Source organism: Xenia sp. Carnegie-2017, unplaced genomic scaffold (assembly GCF_021976095.1).
Source record: "Xenia sp. Carnegie-2017 unplaced genomic scaffold, XeniaSp_v1 HiC_scaffold_19, whole genome shotgun sequence".
NCBI lineage: Eukaryota > Metazoa > Cnidaria > Anthozoa > Malacalcyonacea > Xeniidae > Xenia > Xenia sp. Carnegie-2017.
In genome coordinates this window covers 6,114,964-6,133,500 of record NW_025813481.1, presented here as the reverse complement: position 1 = coordinate 6,133,500, position 18,537 = coordinate 6,114,964, and the positions used below count along the sequence as shown (strand labels likewise).

General features: G+C 34.1%; 4 protein-coding genes across 5 annotated transcripts; 1 reads left to right on the top strand and 3 right to left on the bottom strand.

The window, feature by feature from the left end:
• Positions 1-89: 89 nt before the first annotated feature.
• LOC124438960 (general transcription factor IIF subunit 1-like) lies at positions 90-3,934 on the bottom strand. Its single transcript, XM_046989153.1, has 7 exons — positions 3,657-3,934; positions 3,100-3,162; positions 2,915-2,983; positions 2,621-2,803; positions 1,519-2,324; positions 1,347-1,450; positions 90-628 (listed from the first exon to the last, which is right to left on the bottom strand). The coding sequence occupies exons 1-5, from the start codon at positions 3,763-3,765 to the stop codon at positions 1,558-1,560; spliced, it is 1,191 nt and encodes a 396-aa protein (XP_046845109.1). The 5' UTR covers positions 3,766-3,934; the 3' UTR covers positions 90-628; positions 1,347-1,450; positions 1,519-1,557.
• A 363-nt stretch (positions 3,935-4,297) lies between these two features.
• Positions 4,298-6,429, top strand: LOC124438332 (gastric triacylglycerol lipase-like). Its single transcript, XM_046988392.1, has 7 exons — positions 4,298-4,491; positions 4,720-5,036; positions 5,120-5,363; positions 5,467-5,622; positions 5,741-5,812; positions 5,898-5,969; positions 6,079-6,429. The coding sequence occupies exons 1-7, from the start codon at positions 4,408-4,410 to the stop codon at positions 6,325-6,327; spliced, it is 1,194 nt and encodes a 397-aa protein (XP_046844348.1). The 5' UTR covers positions 4,298-4,407; the 3' UTR covers positions 6,328-6,429.
• Positions 6,430-6,447: 18 nt separating this feature from the next.
• Positions 6,448-16,665, bottom strand: LOC124438330 (putative leucine-rich repeat-containing protein DDB_G0290503). 2 transcript variants are annotated; one of them, XM_046988390.1, is made up of 41 exons: positions 16,267-16,665; positions 15,994-16,090; positions 15,862-15,916; positions 15,668-15,713; positions 14,884-14,959; positions 14,705-14,783; positions 14,545-14,615; positions 14,267-14,331; positions 14,134-14,186; positions 14,020-14,070; positions 13,839-13,916; positions 13,711-13,764; positions 13,580-13,642; positions 12,943-13,128; positions 11,834-12,031; positions 11,640-11,735; positions 11,466-11,554; positions 11,356-11,393; positions 11,098-11,185; positions 10,929-11,013; positions 10,830-10,864; positions 10,701-10,734; positions 10,567-10,613; positions 10,449-10,489; positions 10,193-10,275; positions 10,017-10,106; positions 9,852-9,932; positions 9,602-9,782; positions 9,286-9,461; positions 8,844-9,165; positions 8,490-8,727; positions 8,366-8,393; positions 8,215-8,286; positions 8,020-8,088; positions 7,919-7,945; positions 7,745-7,849; positions 7,363-7,460; positions 7,254-7,285; positions 7,159-7,187; positions 6,832-7,094; positions 6,448-6,755 (listed from the first exon to the last, which is right to left on the bottom strand). In XM_046988390.1, coding segments are annotated over exons 1-41 (3,804 nt in total). In that variant the 5' UTR covers positions 16,268-16,665; the 3' UTR covers positions 6,448-6,571. The 2 variants fall into 2 exon arrangements, with proteins under 2 accessions (XP_046844346.1, XP_046844347.1); XM_046988391.1 differs by lacking the exons at positions 15,668-15,713; positions 15,862-15,916; positions 15,994-16,090; positions 16,267-16,665 and adding an exon at positions 15,278-15,387 and having other exon boundaries at positions 7,159-7,285.
• A 412-nt stretch (positions 16,666-17,077) lies between these two features.
• Positions 17,078-18,281, bottom strand: LOC124438056 (N(G),N(G)-dimethylarginine dimethylaminohydrolase 1-like). The gene is made up of 3 exons (XM_046988047.1): positions 17,842-18,281; positions 17,510-17,683; positions 17,078-17,437 (listed from the first exon to the last, which is right to left on the bottom strand). Exons 1-3 carry the CDS (start codon positions 18,152-18,154, stop codon positions 17,118-17,120), a joined length of 807 nt encoding a protein of 268 aa, XP_046844003.1. The 5' UTR covers positions 18,155-18,281; the 3' UTR covers positions 17,078-17,117.
• Between the last annotated feature and the right edge of the window lie 256 nt (positions 18,282-18,537).

Sequence of the window (18,537 nt, the reverse complement as noted above, 5' to 3'; positions counted from 1 at the left end):
GTCCATGTGAGTGTGTTGGTAGTTGGGCTTTTGCTGGTCTTACACTAAATGTTACATAGACATTGAAAGAAGACGAAACAAAGTCAACATTAACTCAATGAAACATTAAATAAATTGGAAAAAATCTTTACTGCTAGTTGACAACTTTAACAAAAATATGCTCCTTGGCTGTGATATACTTCAGCTATAATACAAAAACAAACTAAGTTCAATAGAACAAAAACAGGACGGTCATCGTTTCATTTCTTAAGATGATTCCATACATATCACTGATGACTGTGTGGTAAAGAAGCGAGTTAAGTTACGAAAATTTCTATCTCTTCTTCGATAAAAATATCATAGAAATGGAAGAGATCTCAGCTTTCCCCTTTCTGAAGCTTCCTACCGTCTTTACACAACAATCAACGATAAACTACGATAACTATTCCTAATGGCTAACGTAAAGATTGAAATGAATCAAAATGTCTGTATAAATACGTGCAAGAAAGCTAAATTAGTAAACATAAACTTCATTACTATTCTTTAATCTTGCTTCTTGTACATCAACATTAGTTTCCAGTTTACTGTAACGATCACGTTGAGCAGAACGACCACTTGCGGATCGACCTTCGACAACAACTGCGATAATCTTAAATGAGAGAATAAATCTTATCAAATACACAATAATTCAATTTTCATGCTCTGTATACGCCACAAGTTGACTATTTCGTATATTTGCATAGAAAATTTCCTCATCTTTCCAAGGAGAAATGACTTAGTGACACTTTGGTCATTTTAGTTGAAACTTATCTGAATTTGACTTAAACAGAAAACAGAAATCTGCTTTAACTGCAAATCTACATTTGACCAACGGGATCAATTGTTCAAAGAATGATCAGTTGTTTAATCTGGGTTACCATTCCATTCATAGCTGAACATTCGTTCTAGGTAATAGCGCGTTCAGACTGAGTGCCAGAGTACGATACCCTTGTTCGGGTACAAATCTATAGGTCGTTCACACTATGTAGTACCCACTAGCTTCGTTTGTTTATAATTCTATGTTTTTCACTGTACACAAGTTTTAAAACAATGTGTTGAATACGTGCTTTTCTGTACACGTCATTCATGTGACATCATTCACATTAGTGCCCATTCCCAAGCACCGTACTCGGGTACTACCTCTTTTTGTGGTGCCCAGACGAGAGCACTTAGACTCGGGTACCATCAAAATGACGTTGTGTTTACATTGGTGCCCGTGCCTGAGTACTGTGCGTGGGTGCACTCAGTCTGGACGCACTATAATCATGTTCCAGAGTACACTTTCCACTCCATCTGGATGATAAATCAAAAATAAAATATTCACTTACCCTTTGTCTGTTATGATACAATGCATATAGACCAAACAATAATGCAATCATTACAAGAAATACAAAAGCAAAATGTCCAGACTCAGGAGTTTGTCTTAAAGGTACTACAAATACAAAAAAGTTGACATCAAAAACACAACCATAAAAAAAGAATAAAAAATGAAATGCGAACCTCGATGTTTTAACTCATCTTCAGGTGGATTGTGGTTGTTTACGATGTCATCATCACTTGTTGATGATTTGCTCTCTTCGCCATCATCACTTGTTGATGATTTGATCTTTTCACCATCATCACTTGTTGATGATTTGATCTTTTCACCATCATCACTTGTTGATGATTTGATCTTTTCACCATCATCACTTGTTGATGATTTGATCTTTTCACCATCATCACTTGTTGATGATTTGATCTTTTCACCATCATCACTTGTTGATGATTTGATCTTTTCACCATCATCACTTGTTGATGATTTGATCTTTTCACCATCATCACTTGTTGATGATTTGATCTTTTCACCATCATCACTTGTTGATGATTTGATCTTTCACCATCATCACTTGTTGATGATTTGATCTTTTCACCATCATCACTTGTTGGTGATTTGATCTTTTCACCATCATCACTTGTTGATGATTTGATCTTTTCACCATCATCACTTTTTGATGATTTCATCTTTTCACCATCATCACTTTTTGATGATTTGATCTTTTCACCATCATCACTTGTTGGTGATTTGATCTTTTCACCATCATCACTTGTTGATGATTTCATCTTTTCACCATCATCACTTATTGGTGATTTCATCTTTTCACCATCATCACTTGTTGGTGATTTGATCTTTTCACCATCATCACTTGTTGATGATTTGACCTTTTCACCATCATCACTTGTTGATGATTTGATCTTTTCACCATCATCACTTGTTGATGATTTGATCTTTTCACCATCATCACTTGTTGATGATTTGCTCTTTTCACCATCATCACTTGTTGGTGATTTGATCTTTCACCATCATCACTTGTTGATGATTTGATCTTTTCACCATCATCACTTGTTGATGATTTGATCTTTTCACCATCATCACTTGTTGATGATTTGATCTTTTCACCATCATCACTTGTTGGTGATTTGATCTTTTCACCATCATCACTTGTTGATGATTTGATATTTTCACCATCATCACTTGTTGGTGATTTGATCTTTTCACCATCATCACTTGTTGATGATTTGATCTTTTCACCATCATCACTTGTTGATGATTTGCTCTTTTCACCATCATCACTTGTTGGTGGGTTGTTTTTTTTGGCAGCTTCAGTTTGTTCAGTGCTGTGTTTTACATCTCCTTTAGCTGTTTCAGCGTTCTTCCCATTGCTATCAGGAGCTATGCTAACTTCTGAAACCTGCGGATTTTGTTCTACAGTAATAAAAGTTGTATGACGTGTTGGAGTCTTTGCTGCTATAAAGGACATTGTTGTACTCATTATCATATATTTTGTTTTGAGTAGTGGTAATCTTTTATTTTCAGCAACACAATGAATTTAAATTTAATTACTTAGAGTAAACTTACTTGGTTTTAGGAATTTTTGCCATTTTGAATTATTCATTAAGGCATTAAACAACATTCTCTTGTGATCATCTGTTGATCAAACATCAAACAAAAAAATATCAAGCCACATTCTTCTTTGAATTGCAAAAACACTAAAGAAATTCACTAAAGACATTGACAACTAATAATTACTTAACTTTACTTACAATTAAGTTTCAACACAATATTCTTTAGCTTTGTCATGTTAAGGGAAAAACTATTGCCATGTTCTGGAAAAAAACATTAAATAATCATTTTATTTTTAAATTATACTTGTAAGGCTGCAAATCATTCAATTTTAGTGTTTTAGCAAGAAAGTTGTGACCTTTCATGAAATTGAAAGTAATTGTTGAAAGAGTCTTAAAATAATCAAAGGTCTTTGCCAAAAGCAATATTTGATGTATAAATTCTTGATACACAACCATCTTTTAATGTATTTTTTTTTGACAAATATATTGAATAACTTGTTATTAACCACTTGCTGTTGAATTGTTTGAAAGACTGTTAAAACACTTTCTACAAAATTCTTTGGTAAACTCTTTAGTTATTTCACACTTTTGCGTTGCAAATACCCACAGACAGTAACACAGAATGAGTTATAAGTTAATATGAAGAATAACAACACAACATAAGAGTTTTACACAAAACATTGAAAAAAGAACCTTTACTCCCTATTCCACAAGTCCTTAGAGAAATCAAAAAGTTATTGAAGTAAAATACATACGTTTGCGTAGGCGCTTCCTTACGTTTCTACGTATAGGGCTGATTGCAGTGGTTTCACGAAATGAATGAAGACAGAGAAAAAACCCTGCCATAAATACACACCACTTCATGTTAACAAGTGAAATATTTTTATAACTTCTTTATAATAAGACGTCTTGCAAACCGAACAATCAATAAAACATTCAATAAAGAGTTGAATGGCCGAGCGTCGATTTAATTTGCCATCAACTTATCAAAACATCAGAAATGGCGTCTTTCAAATCAAAGCATTTCGTCGATTGCCGAACAATTGAGTAGGCACCGAGGGAAGGGTGAGTACAAAGAAAAACTCTAATTCTTTTATGTATATTGACCGCTGACTCTCACTTCAGAATTAACTGAGCCCGCGCGTTGCAATTTTGAAAGAGCCGTAAAATTTTTGTTTATCATTTTTTGTTACTTCGTAACTTTCAGTGGAGCTGACTAAAGTAGTGAGAGTAAATCCCAACTGTTCATTGGCTAGTTTGATTGAGCTCGTTGTTTGTTTTGAGCATTTAGGTCTTAGACTCTTAGAACAATGTCACAGGTTAAATTGAGCGAAATTTTCATTCATGAAATTTAATCGGTTACAATTACACAAGATAAGGTCAAGGCTGCTCAAGGTTAGAGAGTAAATGTTACACATACTGTGCATTTGCCATAGATTTGACTGTTGACAGGATATAATACAGAGAACGTATGACTTACGCAGTTGTTACGATTTTTTTAACGCAATGAAGTGGTTGGTTTTTACTGTGTTCCTGTTTTGTCATTTTCATGGCAATTCAGCAGATGATCCTGAAATTAACATGAATGTGGTAGGTACACGGGTTAGAATATTCATTAAATATCAAGACATCATCATTATAAACAGCTTAATGCGTTCTGAATATGTCGTTAATGTTAACGCTTCTTAAAAGATTAAAACGTAGAAAGCAGTACATGTCTGTCTACTACTAATTTGCATATATTGCGCATTTGTAAAATGCATTATCATTTTATCCTGGCCACACTTTTCTACTTGAACTAATTCGTTCCCATTGTAGTCTCAAATCATTCGACACTGGGGCTATCCTGTTGAAGAATATGACGTCACCACTTCAGATGGCTATATCTTAACCATTCAGCGCATTCCTCACGGACGTAACGAGAAAAGGTCAGCTGGCAAACGTCCTGTTGTGTTCCTGCAACATGGCCTCTTGGGTTCATCAAGTCAGTGGATCACGAATCTTCCAAATCAAGCTCTTGGTTTTGTATTAGCGGATCGTGGTTTTGACGTTTGGCTGGGAAACTCAAGAGGGAATGTTTATGGTTTGAGAAATACACGATACACAACAAACACTGATGAATTCTGGGATTTTAGGTATAGAGAGCTTGGATCTGTGATAAATTCTATCCGTTTTCTAATCGTCTGGCGCAATGGCACCAATTTTTTTTATGCTTTAGTTTCGATGAATTTGCCAAGTATGATTTGCCTGCTTCGCTTGAGTTTGCTTTGAATTGTTCCCGAGTTTCACGTCTTTCTTACATCGGCCATTCTCAAGGTACAACCTTGGCGTTCGCAGCGTTTTCACAAAATCAAACACTTGCATCAAAAGTCATTATTTTCATTGCTCTTGCTCCGGTGGTAAGCGTTGCCAATATGAAGAGTCCAATTAAATATTTTTCATACTTAAGTGGTGGAATCCAGGTTAGTTGAGGCAGAGATGGTGTCCATCTATCGTCATCATTCCAATAAAAAGATTATTGTTTTCCAAACCATTCATGAATATAATATTTTCTTCAACTTCTAGTGGCTGTCTTGGCTTTTTGGAGTTCGTGATTTCCTACCATCATCATTTGTCACTCGTTCATTGGCTCGTTATGTCTGTGAAGATGACCTTGGCAGTGAATGGTGCACAAATATCATGTTTGTTCTTTGTGGTTATGATAAAGCTCAACTTAACGAGGTACGAAATCCTAATAATTCATCAAAAACTAATGCCGACATGTTCAATGAATTACCTACTTTCTGCCTAAAGCGCTCATGCTCAAAATTGAAGCTGTTGTTACATTGTTTACGTCTAGACGCGCTTACCAGTCTACTTAGCTCATACCCCCGCAGGAACATCCGTCAAAGATGTCGCACATTTTGCACAGGTAAATGAAACAAACATCATTAGACAACGATAATTGTGGCTCATAAGACTCAGAATTTATAACGAATCCTTAACATTTCAATTAGATGTACCGCTCAGGTAAATTTCAAATGTATGACTATGGGTGGCGTTACAAAAACCGTCTTCGTTATGGTCAGGTAGGACTTGAAATAATTTTGGCGTTAATCATTTAAGAGAAGGGATTTTAACGCGCTCTGTTTCCATTTCAAATTACTTAAACATTCACCGGTTACTCATATTCTCTAGTCCACACCAATTGAGTACGATGTTTCAAATATTCGAGTACCTGTGGCGTTGTTTTCGGCGCAAAATGATCGGCTGGCGACACCACAAGATGTAGCGTTACTGGTGCCTAAACTTAACAAGACTTTGGTGTATCAAAAGAAAATCAAATCATGGGATCATCTCGACTTTATATGGGGAATGGACGCGGAACGATTGATTTACAAAGATATTCAACATTTGTTAAAAAAGTATCACCATCGTAGCGTTTGAATAATTGCATGTGTCATATTCACTTTCAACTTAAAAAATACTCTTTGTCACTTTACTTTGAGTTTTTTTAAGAAAATAAATACGTCATGACAACAAAGCAAAGAAATTTTACAACTTTCGTTCAAGCATGCAGACTATAATATTGCTTTGCACTTTATTTTAAAATGTTAGATTTAGTCAAGTGGACGTTGCTCAAAACCGGATACGAAATATTTACATTGGGATAAAAATTTTACGCATTGGATCAAACAGCGGGTTCATTTACGTAATGGATGATCTCAAATCTCTTGATATAATCATGAATCTTAGTCGTGATAAAATAACGATCGCAGACACTGTAGCGTACCAACACGAAAACTAATATGAAAATCAGCGCAAGGAAGATGACGAGGTTGATTGAATAATGAAAACATCTGCCCAAGTACGATCTGTATGATGACAAAAATTAAAACATTTTTTTACATGAGCTGTAGCATGAATCACAAGTCAATTTTTCAAACGAACCTTTTTGTGACTGTAATTTGGTTTGGCACAGATAATCTCTCGTTATGTCTATCCACTTTATCAGCGATATGATCAATGGCTTCATCATCATCATTATCATCAAAAGCTACATCGGATTTCATATCATCGTCTTGAAAAGATAGTGAGATTTTTTCATCATCTTCATCATTATCACCAAACAGTCGAAAGTTATCACTTGCACGAGCAACTGACGACACCAAACTGTAGAATTTACTACCACTGCGTGATGTAGCACTTGATCTCTGGAAAAACATTAACAATGCTAATTATCCATCTTGAAAATGTGGCTATATGCACAACACTTACGGTCTTCTGACGGGTATTTGGAACAGGATCTGTTAAAATTAATGGTAAAAATGAAAAATCATAATATTTGACAAAGTTATGACTGTACAGCATACCTTTTAAATAATGAAGTGAATTCTCTTCCTCCCTTAATAAAAAATTAGACAAAAGTTATAAGCGAGAGTAAAGTTAACACACCAAAGATTTAATACAAGAACTGCCGACTTTTTGCAAGAAATTGTATCCTGTAATGTTTCCAGGTGCCTGGAAAGACTTTCACCATAACTTATGAGAACATTAACACCAGACATCATTCTTGCTTCCTACGTTGAGGAAATGATAGAAAAAAACGACATTGATGCAAACAAAGGAATAATGCATTTGTGAATGAAGTGAATGGTTTGCATTGTGTATCGTTACATGTTTATAGATCAGTAGATGTAGATCGTCTGGGTAAGTGAAGTCGTGAGAAAAACGTTGTGACAAGGTAAGCGGTGGTCATAATCATAGTCAAATGAAGATAACTACCGCCATGGTTTTCGAAACGTCAATCGACATCAACACCATGAAACAGTCATTGAAATTGCATTTGTGAATAGTTGTACACCTGTTGATATCCACCGAATTGTTGATACTGTAATGATAAGGTCCGCAGACTCTTCTCTACTTTTTCAATTTCATGATATAATGAATACACCAAATCTTTACAATCCTAGAATACAAAAAACATTTTCGTGCTCAGCTCGACTTGTCACTATACAATTAGACTTGATCAGCAAACCTTTTCACCAATGCTTCGCTCCAAACTCTACATGTTATAAAATATATTTAGTGATTGAAAAAACAGAATGCTGTCTTAAAAACCACGTATATTTATGATACCTGGACAGAAATTGAGAAAATATTTAGTAACTTTGTAATGTCCCTTTTGGCTGCATTACAAGCTCGTCCCTGAACAAAAAGATGTCATGGAATCATCACGAATAATGTTAGTAAAATCATGGTAATGTTAGTACAATACATGTCTTCTATTGATTAAGTAACACCAAAACTTGGTTACACAAATACAATACAAACCTGGTATTCTAGCCGTTGTTGCAAACTCTCTTTATCAGTGCGAAATGCAAGTGAAACACTTTTAAACAGTTTCTGTAAAAAAGTTATCTATAACGTTAGTTTGATGGTGATTCTAGTGATCAATGGTCACACGAAGGCTAAAAAATAATACCTCGAGTTCTTTTTCATCTGTAGGCAAACTGAAATAAAAAAGAAGTTGATTTCACATATATAGCATTTGATGTAATGATGCTGGAATATAAATAAAAACACCTAGTAATTGAAATAATATACACCTCCAGCTTAACGATACTCCATCAATATAGTTATTTAATAAAGGAGATGAGCAGTCACTGTCGTTTAGTTCCTCATTGTCTAACGATCTCAATCTTTCAGACACAACACTTTCATCAATATGATTAAAACCATTTGAACGCCCATCATATTTAAAATCCAGTTTATGATTAGTCCCTGACTGAACTCTTTCTTTGCCTTTATCAATTGTACTGGATACAACCTTTGGTGATGCTCCATCTGTAAAGGACATAGAAAGCTGATGTTATGTTAAACAAACAGTAAAGCAAAGACTTCTATAAAAAGTAGAAATAAATAAAGCTACATAAATATTTTTGTGCAGCATTTGTATTCACCGTCCTTACTCTCACAATGCCAACTAGGTGGTGTTATGTTGCTGATTTTGCGAAATCTTGCGGGAATCGTAGAAGAGATTGGTGACGACTCGCCACCATCGACACTCGACCGGCTATTTCTCGAACAGTGACCGGTACTCAAATGTGAATGAGGAAGGTTAGTTGCTTGATGATGATTTTGTGATGTGTCGGATGCAAAATCAGAAAGTAGATTTTTGACGCAATTTTCTTTGCGATTTGATGCATCACCCGTTTCATTCACAAAGCTATATGTGTTCCCTGTACATTTATTCGTCATATCATCTGTGATGCAGTCATCAGACTAGGAGTTAATGAAAGATAAGTCAATTATTAGGGGGAGATCGTTACTGCCAATGCTTATTATAAACCTTGAGTGATTATATAGCAGTATTTCTTCGTCTAGTTCCATATCCTCTCTTACCTTGACGAATGTTTCATTATTTAATCTCTTGAAAGGATCAATAAGATTTGGCGAGACACAGCTATCATCTACCACATCAAAAGGTCGTATAAGGTTCGGTGAAACACTTGATGGACCAGAACACTCGTGTTGATCAGAGGAGTTCAAACTGCAATCCTCAAGTAGTACTGTGTGCTCTAAAAAATGAAACGAAAGTCAGTCATTAAATGAAAAATACAAAACTGAAAAAGTGACAAAAAAACAAAACTCTTTTAAAGGCCATAATGGTTGTCAAATATCGTGGACCAAAATATATTTCCCACATCCATGTCCGTACCTTTTAAATCTATCTCTGGGTATGGTGTATTGAATAATCTTGAGTTTCCCTCAAAGTTATTTCCAATTTCATTTGAGTGTGGACAAGAGATCAACCTACTGCAATCAAGAGGAGTGCTGACTCTCAGTGGATTTTTGTCATCGTAATGAGTCGGTTTACCATCGGGCGAATCTCGTATTGTCTGCAAAGCAGAGTGGTGGACTTCGTGAGAAGAAGTTTATTCGAAAAGACAGCAATTAAAAGGACATGCCTTATAATTGGTTGATAAGAATGATTTCAGTTTAGTGCGAACTTGGTGTCCTGTAATACCGGAGGGTGACGTTTGACTTTCCTATAGAAGACAAAACAAAACGGAATTTCAACAATTTTGTTCATTAACTTTAAATGATCAACAATGATTCGTTGTTGTTCTTACCCGATTATTTTCCGTATCATCAGCTGGTATTAAGTCCATGATATCTTGAAGTTCTTGTTCGTGCTTTGATTCACACATTGATAAGGATTCCTATGACGAAAAAACAATTTTTAATTCTCATAATTTTTAATTTAATTAAAATCTCGAATCAGTAAACGTCGCTATATAGTACATGCCTGTAAATCTACTACTCTCCTTTTTTCTACGGCTAAATCAAAAGATGTCTTCTCTGATGCTTGCTCGATCTCACTTATTCTAGCTGGAAGAGTAAACGAACTTTAAATGGTGCAGTTGTATGTGTTAGAAACTTAGAAAGCTATGGTTAACAAAAGTTATCACAAGTTCTGTCTGTGTCTAGCTATAAATCATTTAGAAAGCTATGGTTAACAAAAGTTATCACAAGTTCTGTCTGTGTCTAGCTATAAATCATACCTAAGACAACTCCATGTTCTATCTCAAGTTCTTCATATTTTCTAAAACAGGAAGATTTTTTGACACATGAAATGTGATTCATTTGGATGAAACATACAACATGATATTAATAACGTACTTTTGCAGCTCACGAAACTCAACAGTGAGTCCGTCATAGTCTTCATGCTAAATAAAATAGCATAAGATGCTTGAAAAAAATGACTAAAGAAGATTAGAAACAACTTTAAGTAAAATGTTGGAGTTCCCACTTGCCTCGATCGATGTTGAAAGAGAGTCTTTTTCAAATCTTGACAAAGAACAAAACAAAAATTAGTCGTAAGTTTATTGAAGTGATCGCTAATGAATAATAGAAGTAGAAAATAAAGGTAAAAAAAATCTTACTTTTTATATTTTAATTCGCTTTCTGCTTTCTTCAGCTACAAAAAAAATGGAAAATGAGTCGTTGTTGTTTCAATGAATAAATACAATATTTTCACTTACTTTCATGGTGAGTTCATCGCATTGCTTTTCTAAATTTCTACTATGTTCAACCTTTGCATGTAGCTCACAAGACAATTCCTCGATTCTATAAAACAAAATTATTTCAATAACATCTCTGATCTTCATTTATTGAAATATATCTGACTTTGTAAAGTTTTCTCCGGGCTACCTTGTCTCCAAATCTTCACTACCTAAAGAAAGATCACCAATCTTTTGTAAAGCTTTGTCCCTTTCTTCTTGCATTTGTTGATTCTCGTCTGAAATTTAGAAAAGTAAGCAAAAAACAACATCGCAAAGCATATTGTGTGTTTGGTATTCCATAATTCTAAACTTATACATGCTTTAAAAAGAAAGCTGGAAAAAATTTAAAATAAGTCGAAAAGAAGAAATAGAATTATTCTAAAAAAAGCAAAGCGTCGTTTCTAACCTTTCAGTTTCTCAATTAATGCCAACAATTTTGAAACTCTGTCGACCATAAAATATAAGCTGTTAAAGTCATATAGAAAAACAGTTTCTTTAAAGTTAAAGAAATTTCACCGTTTTTGTGATGCTTTTCTAGCAAGGGACAAGAGCCATATTTTCTCAGCAAAAAACTCCATTTCCTTTTCTAGCTGTCTATGTAGACTCTAATTCAAATTTGAAATAAATACCAACCATTACAATGATAAAATCCAATTTACGATTACGAAAGCTTCATTCACAAAATACTACTTCTCTTATTTCCTTGTTTTCTTTATTATTTTCCATATGCACCAAGTCGGAAATGGTTTGTAAAGCTTTCTCTTTCTTATCTCGAAAGTCAGCAGCCTAGTGACACGCAGATATTGTGGTTACAGTACTTTAAAAAGAAAAAAAAGTGAAGCGCTAAACTCAAAGGTTTTAGAAAATTAATTAGTTCAACTTACTACTTGAGATATTGCTGTGAAGTAGTCATTACATTTTGCAAACGACGAGTTGTTTGATGAATTAGACAACGATACCAACGAAAGAGGAGATATTAACGATTTGCTGGGGCTATCGAAAACATCATTTTCATACGATTCATTTTGCGTGCCAACAGATGGAAAGTCGCCAACGATCGGTGATGGTAGAAAATCATTAACCTGCAAAAATATTGTACATCTGACATAAAAAATAACGATTAATTATTAAATTAGAAAATATAATATATAATATACCATAACAAAAATAATAAAAATTTAATATAATATAATCATACGTATTTAATAATAAATCATATATTTAATTAATTATTATGAGTTATATTGTAGACGATATAATGTCGCGTTATTTATTTTTTCTATAATTTAATAATTTTCACACATAACAAAATCGCAACAGTTTACGCGTGAGTACCATCGCAACTCAAATGGCCATAACATGTATATTGTACAATATATTTGTATTTCCTTTTGATTCTGAGCACGAAACGAAATTTTATGATTTTTTTTAGTAGTATAAACAAAACATATTGTGCCCAAATGTTCAGATCATAAAGATCAACTAATCTGATTTAAGCATCTTGTCATTGTTTCCTGTTATTTGTTTGAAAAAGAATTTAAAAAAAAGTGTGAAAAGTGTAAAACAATTGAAAAGGTCAACTAATGAGCAACAGCATGTTCATTTAGAGCACCACGTACAATGCATCTGTTAACATGTTGGTGAAATTGCGCAGACAAAAACATATGTTTTAGACAATAACATGTTTACACAATGTTGTGACCGTAGTCTTTGTTTTGGAGGAAACGATGTTTTTTTTTGTGCAAGGAGTATTTTATCTTCAATGTAGGTCACAAAACTATGTTATGTTAATGACTTCCGCGTCCTGTTTCTGACAATTTAATTGCATAAAAGTATCGGTAAATATTTGATTAGCCATTTTAGACATTAGTCCAACAGGTACTAGGTCCTTGAGGCAACTCTTCATATCTATAACGTGTGTATTGTTATTTTTCATTTAAAAATACCCACATATTGTGGTCTTTAAGAGATTAAACCAACAGTCATTTCTTACCGTGATTTCCTGTAGTTCTTCCCGTAAGGAGTTTGGAGCAATGGGTTTTAACGCTGCCATACTTTGCAAGTAATTTCTTCCTTCACTTGTTCTTATTGTTGATGCATTTTTCAACATTAAACGACTGAGCTCTTCACGAACTTGAAATAACTCTGTTTCCATTTTGTTCCTCTCGGCTTGTAGAACCTATTGTGCGTAATTCATGCAAACAAGTAAAGTCATCAGTTTTTTTTAAATATATAATTGAAAGGTGACTTCCACGAGAGAAGAAAGCATAGCTAAAAGTCTCACTTTCCTTTTAAACATTGACCTATTTCAATAGACGTGGAAATAACGATAACTGGGGGTGTAGGTGGAGGGGGGTGGAAGATGGGGGTGGGTTGGTGGAGGGGGTGCTCATGGTTATAATCATTTGAAATTCACCGTGTAAAACATGCATACATATGGACATGACCATCACACACAATTATCAATCTTCCTACATCCCCATGCCTATTTCTTATATACATAGAGTATCTTTTAAACATTATCTTCATTCTATATTACAAACGTTAAGAGTTCACAATACTGGCTCTTCATGTTACAACATTGATTATCCTTTTTCCCGCAATGAATTACGTACACCCGTTTCTTTTACCTGTTTTTGTGTCGTAAGATCTGATATCACATTCGTGAAATATTCTTGTGATCTTGGCAAATCCTAACGATCAATATTTAACGAAATGAAGAACATGAAAACGACGTAGATATTGGTTGGAGCATTTGTACCTCGTCACTTCTGTCTTTTGAGTCTTGTATTTCTTCTAGCTCAATTAACCTTTGCTAAACATGACAAAGTGTTTAACCTTGTTAGTTTTTAACTCAAACTATAATGAGTTTTTAAATCTATTTCTTACTTTTTCTTCGTTATAAGCCAAGCAAATACTCTGATGATCACTGGACAGACTTTCCAACTTCTTGTGAGCAACCGATAGCTGAGAGAGTTTTTCAGAAGGAAAAATATAACAAATAAACATTAAGAGCTTTGCATTTGAAGGATAGATTGATGAAAAATCTTAGAATTATAAATAAAGAAACCTTTGATTGGAGCTCTTCCTGAAAATCATTCAACAAAACTCGATCTTTTTCCTTAAAAGAAAAGAAAGGGATAAGAATGGATCTAAGGGTACATAACGTGGAAGGCAAACTTACCAATTGTTTTGTCTTGTTTTGAAAATTTCGATTTGTTTCTTGAAGTTCTGTCACTGTAAAAACGATGTAAAAATTAATCATTATAAATGCACGTAGTCATTACAGCATGCAGTCAACAATATATTCTCACAACCTGTGACTCTTAATTCCTCGTTTTCTTTCTCAATGGTTTTATTCTTTTTGTCCAATGTTTGATAACTATTCACGTCACAAAGACAGAGTAAAAATTAACGAAAATTTGAACGCATTACGAAAAATAATCGAAAAAACACAGATAGTTTGTAACACAAAATATTTCAAAAGGAAATGACCACGAGAAACCCGATGGTCCGGATTTTAAGTACAAATATAAAAACGCGACATGTCAAATTTAAACATAGAGTTTTAAAATATTCATTTTATAGATTTTACTTTCTCAATTGTTTACGTAGAGTTTCCATTTCTTTCAACAATTGATTATTACTTTCCTCTGTACATTCCATCTACAGTAACATAAAGATAACGAAAAGATAAAAAGACATGAGCGGACAGCATAGAACAAAAACCTGTAATGAAATTATCGCCGACAAACCTGGAAACTTAACTCTGTATTGTGATCGACGAGTCTTTTGTTATTTAATTGTAAATCTTCAATCTTTGTAACTAACTCCCTTAATAAGAAAAGAAAGATAAAATGGTTGCACTGGAATAAGATTATACAAAGTATAAATCTCTTACAAACTATGTTATAAAAAGTCTGCAAACACAAACCAGTCCTGTTTTATTGGCGATTCTCCTCCAAGCCCTTCTACACTTTCTGCTGTGACGTTGATGCTTCGGTGAATTTCTGTTCGAAAATTAAAATCGTGATGTCATAAGAGCTTAATTACTTTGAACAGCTCGCTCGTATATGAACACTTCCATTGACAATTCTGAATATTTTTACAAATGCGAGAAGAAATTTTAAAGAAATATTGAACACATTTTGAGCCAAACACAACAGGAACAAGTAACAGATCTAAAGGACAAACGAGTGAGGCAAAACAAACAATGTTATATAGAAAGTTCTAAAACAAACAATTAAAGCATATTTGAGAAAAAAGTCAACGTAAAGCGATTATTTTCAAACGATTATAGATGGTAAAGATGTTTCCTATGAACTTACGATTGACAGAGTTCTTCGTTTAATTTGTTGCTGTAGTATATAATACATTTTATTGCGTGTGCTTATGATAAATGCGTTATATCACCCATCTAGATACTACTATAATCCCTATTTTACATAAAGAACACCTGTGAAGGACTTCTTAAATACATTACATCTTCTTAGATACGAATACATTACAGTCAAGAAGGCCAATCAACATGCATGCTGTTATTCACCTGTTCAACAAAACTACGTAAAACAGGTTTATTAAATAAACATTAATGCATCCTTGGAACAGTGATATAAAAAACCCACAATAGAAGTTTATGGAAAGCTTAAATCTTCTAAAGGATGAAACCATGCATTTCTATTTCGTAGTCGGAACAATGATAACGTGCCAAAATTTACCTTTGCTGTAACTGTCATTTAGGGAGCTCAATTCTTCACTGCATGACTAATGAAAATTAAACAGAGTTGAAAACGGTTATAATTTAGTAAAATTTCGTGCATTGTATAGAATGCAATGTCTGTATATGACACATTAAAACCTTTACGTATTTATTGACAAATATTACACATGCTAAAAATGTATCGTATCTTACAGATGGCCTATCGATGTCAATGGATGTATCAGCATAGTAAATGTCTTCTCTTAAACTACAGGGAAAATACGCATATAATCATCTTCAAAACTGAATATTAAATACACAAAACTGTTTTCGTTGACCATTTACTTGCGTGAGCGTATATCTTCAATCCAAGTTTGCATCCCATAACGATACGTTTCAATATCGATTTCTGTGTCCGTTCCGTCTGGATCAAGGAGTGTCACTAGATATTCAAAATTTCCACCAAACTAAGAAGGAAAGTTTTGCAAAACAAGATCAAATAGTAATAACAAGTTGCTCAAAGAAGACCTGTTCGCCATGAAAATAATTATTCGTATTTACTTCACGGGTACGGCAATATACTGGCCAACAAGAGCGTGGATAACAAACACAACTTACTTCGACATTATCACCAACAACTGCAGTCAAATACTTTATCAGTTTTGAAACTTTAACAAAACCAGTACAAGCAGAATCGCAACTTGTAAATAAACTTTCTAAGACAGCTTCTTCGTTAAGATCGTCATCACCTTCATTCTTTTTGATTTGGAGATTTACAATTAGTCAGGAACAACTTAAATTGTGAAAAATACAACCAAACATACTCACACAGAAATCCATTTGAGCTTTAGAAGGTATTCAAAATTCAAACAATGAATTTTTCACCAAGGAAAAAGAAAATGGCCGAGCTTTTTCAACATTCTTCGGGTATTTTATTCAGGTTTTTGACCGACCCATGTGTTCAACCAAACAATAGCTTCTGTAAAACCTTGCATAATAATATTCATTTCTTAAGTTGGGTTAAAAAATTTGCATTTCGTTTTGTGTTTTTTGATGAAAACTTTTCCCAGTGCAGCATTTACTGTCCTTTAAATTTCGCGCTGGGAAATATCGAAAAATGATTGGCTCCTTGATTTGTTGCCCGGCAACAAGGTTGAAAGACCTTGATTTGCTTATATCTTTTTTGCATTATTGTTTGCAGTTGGATAAAATAACATTTTAGGAGGTTGAAAATGAAAAATTTGATGCCATCACTGATTGTTTCCATTACATTCTTTCTCATGACTCATTTTGTCAATAATTTGATGAGCAAAACTTTCTGCTTGGTATGGTTGTCAGTGTGTTGGTCTGATACATATTAAAGTCGCACACTGGCAACTGCATAAATACACTTTGGCCAATCGAACTCAAACCATAAAAACTAAAAATCTAACACCATTCCTAATCATTTTTTAATATTATTAACACATCTACTTCATTAATAATGAACAACAAGACAGGCATCCATCAGCTTTAGCTAATTCTGACATGTCCACTTCCATTTGTCGACAGTTGATCTTGCGAAACACATTTACCGAATTTGGTATACATGTCACAGATTGCCGTACAAGTGTTCCATTTATATACAGTACATTAGCTGCTTTATCCTCTGGTAATGACAACTTTTGGTATTTAAACTTGCCCATGTCTTCAATGACTTTCCAACAATCTTGTGCAAATTGACTTTGTCCAATAGCAATCAGATCTGGTCCAGCCATACTCATGCAACTCTTTAAATGCAATGCACTGCCTATGATAAAAAGATTATTGGTCTATTTGAATGCTATCAACTCCATACATTTAATAAATTTTAATAAAATACCATGCTTTCCCATGTCAACACTAGTAACAGGGTAATCAGGGAAGGCTTTGGCAATTGTTTCAAATCCTGCTTTGTTTGTTCGAGATGATAGACCAACAAAGAATTCTCTGCCAGTGAACAATACATCACCTCCATCCATCAATCCAGGTTCAATCATATTGATGATTTTCAAACCTACAGTTGAAACTTGAAAGTTGAAACACATATTGGAAAAGCAGAGAACTGGTTATGCCGTGGTCATCCTCCAAATAAGGACAACGCAGCATTTCAAGATTAAGACAAGTATAAAATAGTTTCATGCATCAACTTTCTAATGTTCATATATGAATAACCTAGTTTCTCTATAGTCTTTCTCACAGCCATTGTCTCCTTCCGTCTGCTATTGTGACCAGGACGTGTAATTAGTGCAATGCCATCACAAACTACGGCAGTGTCCTCAATAAAAACGCAGTCTGGAAAATCATTGTCAGACTCAATTTCAATGATCTCCAGACCAAGGTTCTCGAGCGCCATAACATAATTCCTCCACTGCTGCTTTGCTTTTTCTGTATCAATAGGCTCATTTGGTTCTTCGAGCTTCAGTGCGCCGTCAGCGAAGTTATTTGAAATTCCGCGCACAACTGCCTTGCTATAATTAAACCACATTACTGTTAACTGAAGTATGGTCGACAAATATTTTAATACTTTTATGAGGTGTTCAGTAAATTAAAACCCAATATTTTCATGTCTCGCACACTTCAGATACGTGTAAGATTAAGGTGACATAAACATATGTCATGATGTCAATGTGGGGGCGGGTATAAATAAGACTCAAAAAGCGGTCTCTCGAAACATCAAAGGAAATACGTAAAATGTCTACAGGTCATTTACTTTACCGATCTCAGCTTCATCCAAAAAAAATAATTGTTAGTGATAAGAAAATAAATATGTTTAATCTAATAGTGCAAGCACCAAATGGGTCCATTCGAGGATGCAAAAATATTATTTTGCTGTTGTTCTACCTGTCCTTATTCGATCTACAGGACATC

Excerpts from the sequence above, each read along its gene's own strand:
- LOC124438960 (XM_046989153.1), bottom strand. The coding sequence starts at position 3,765 with ATGAAGTGGTGTGTATTTATGGCAGGGTTTTTTCTCTGTCTTCATTCA. Across the intron at positions 3,163-3,656 it reads AAGGAAGCGCCTACGCAAAC|AACATGGCAATAGTTTTTCC; the intron begins GTATGTATTTTA and ends GTTTTTTTCCAG. Across the intron at positions 2,984-3,099 it reads TATTGTGTTGAAACTTAATT|ATGATCACAAGAGAATGTTG; the intron begins GTAAGTAAAGTT and ends TTTGATCAACAG.
- LOC124438332 (XM_046988392.1), top strand. The coding sequence starts at position 4,408 with ATGAAGTGGTTGGTTTTTACTGTGTTCCTGTTTTGTCATTTTCATGGC. Across the intron at positions 5,037-5,119 it reads GATGAATTCTGGGATTTTAG|TTTCGATGAATTTGCCAAGT; the intron begins GTATAGAGAGCT and ends TTTATGCTTTAG. Across the intron at positions 5,364-5,466 it reads ACTTAAGTGGTGGAATCCAG|TGGCTGTCTTGGCTTTTTGG; the intron begins GTTAGTTGAGGC and ends TTCAACTTCTAG.
- LOC124438330 (XM_046988390.1), bottom strand. Across the intron at positions 13,917-14,019 it reads AGGAAGAGCTCCAATCAAAG|CTATCGGTTGCTCACAAGAA; the intron begins GTTTCTTTATTT and ends AAACTCTCTCAG. Across the intron at positions 13,129-13,579 it reads ATCTTACGACACAAAAACAG|GTTCTACAAGCCGAGAGGAA; the intron begins GTAAAAGAAACG and ends TACGCACAATAG.
- LOC124438056 (XM_046988047.1), bottom strand. The coding sequence starts at position 18,154 with ATGTGGTTTAATTATAGCAAGGCAGTTGTGCGCGGAATTTCAAATAAC. Across the intron at positions 17,684-17,841 it reads AAAGACTATAGAGAAACTAG|GTTTGAAAATCATCAATATG; the intron begins GTTATTCATATA and ends TTTCAACTGTAG. Across the intron at positions 17,438-17,509 it reads TGTTGACATGGGAAAGCATG|GCAGTGCATTGCATTTAAAG; the intron begins GTATTTTATTAA and ends TTTTTATCATAG.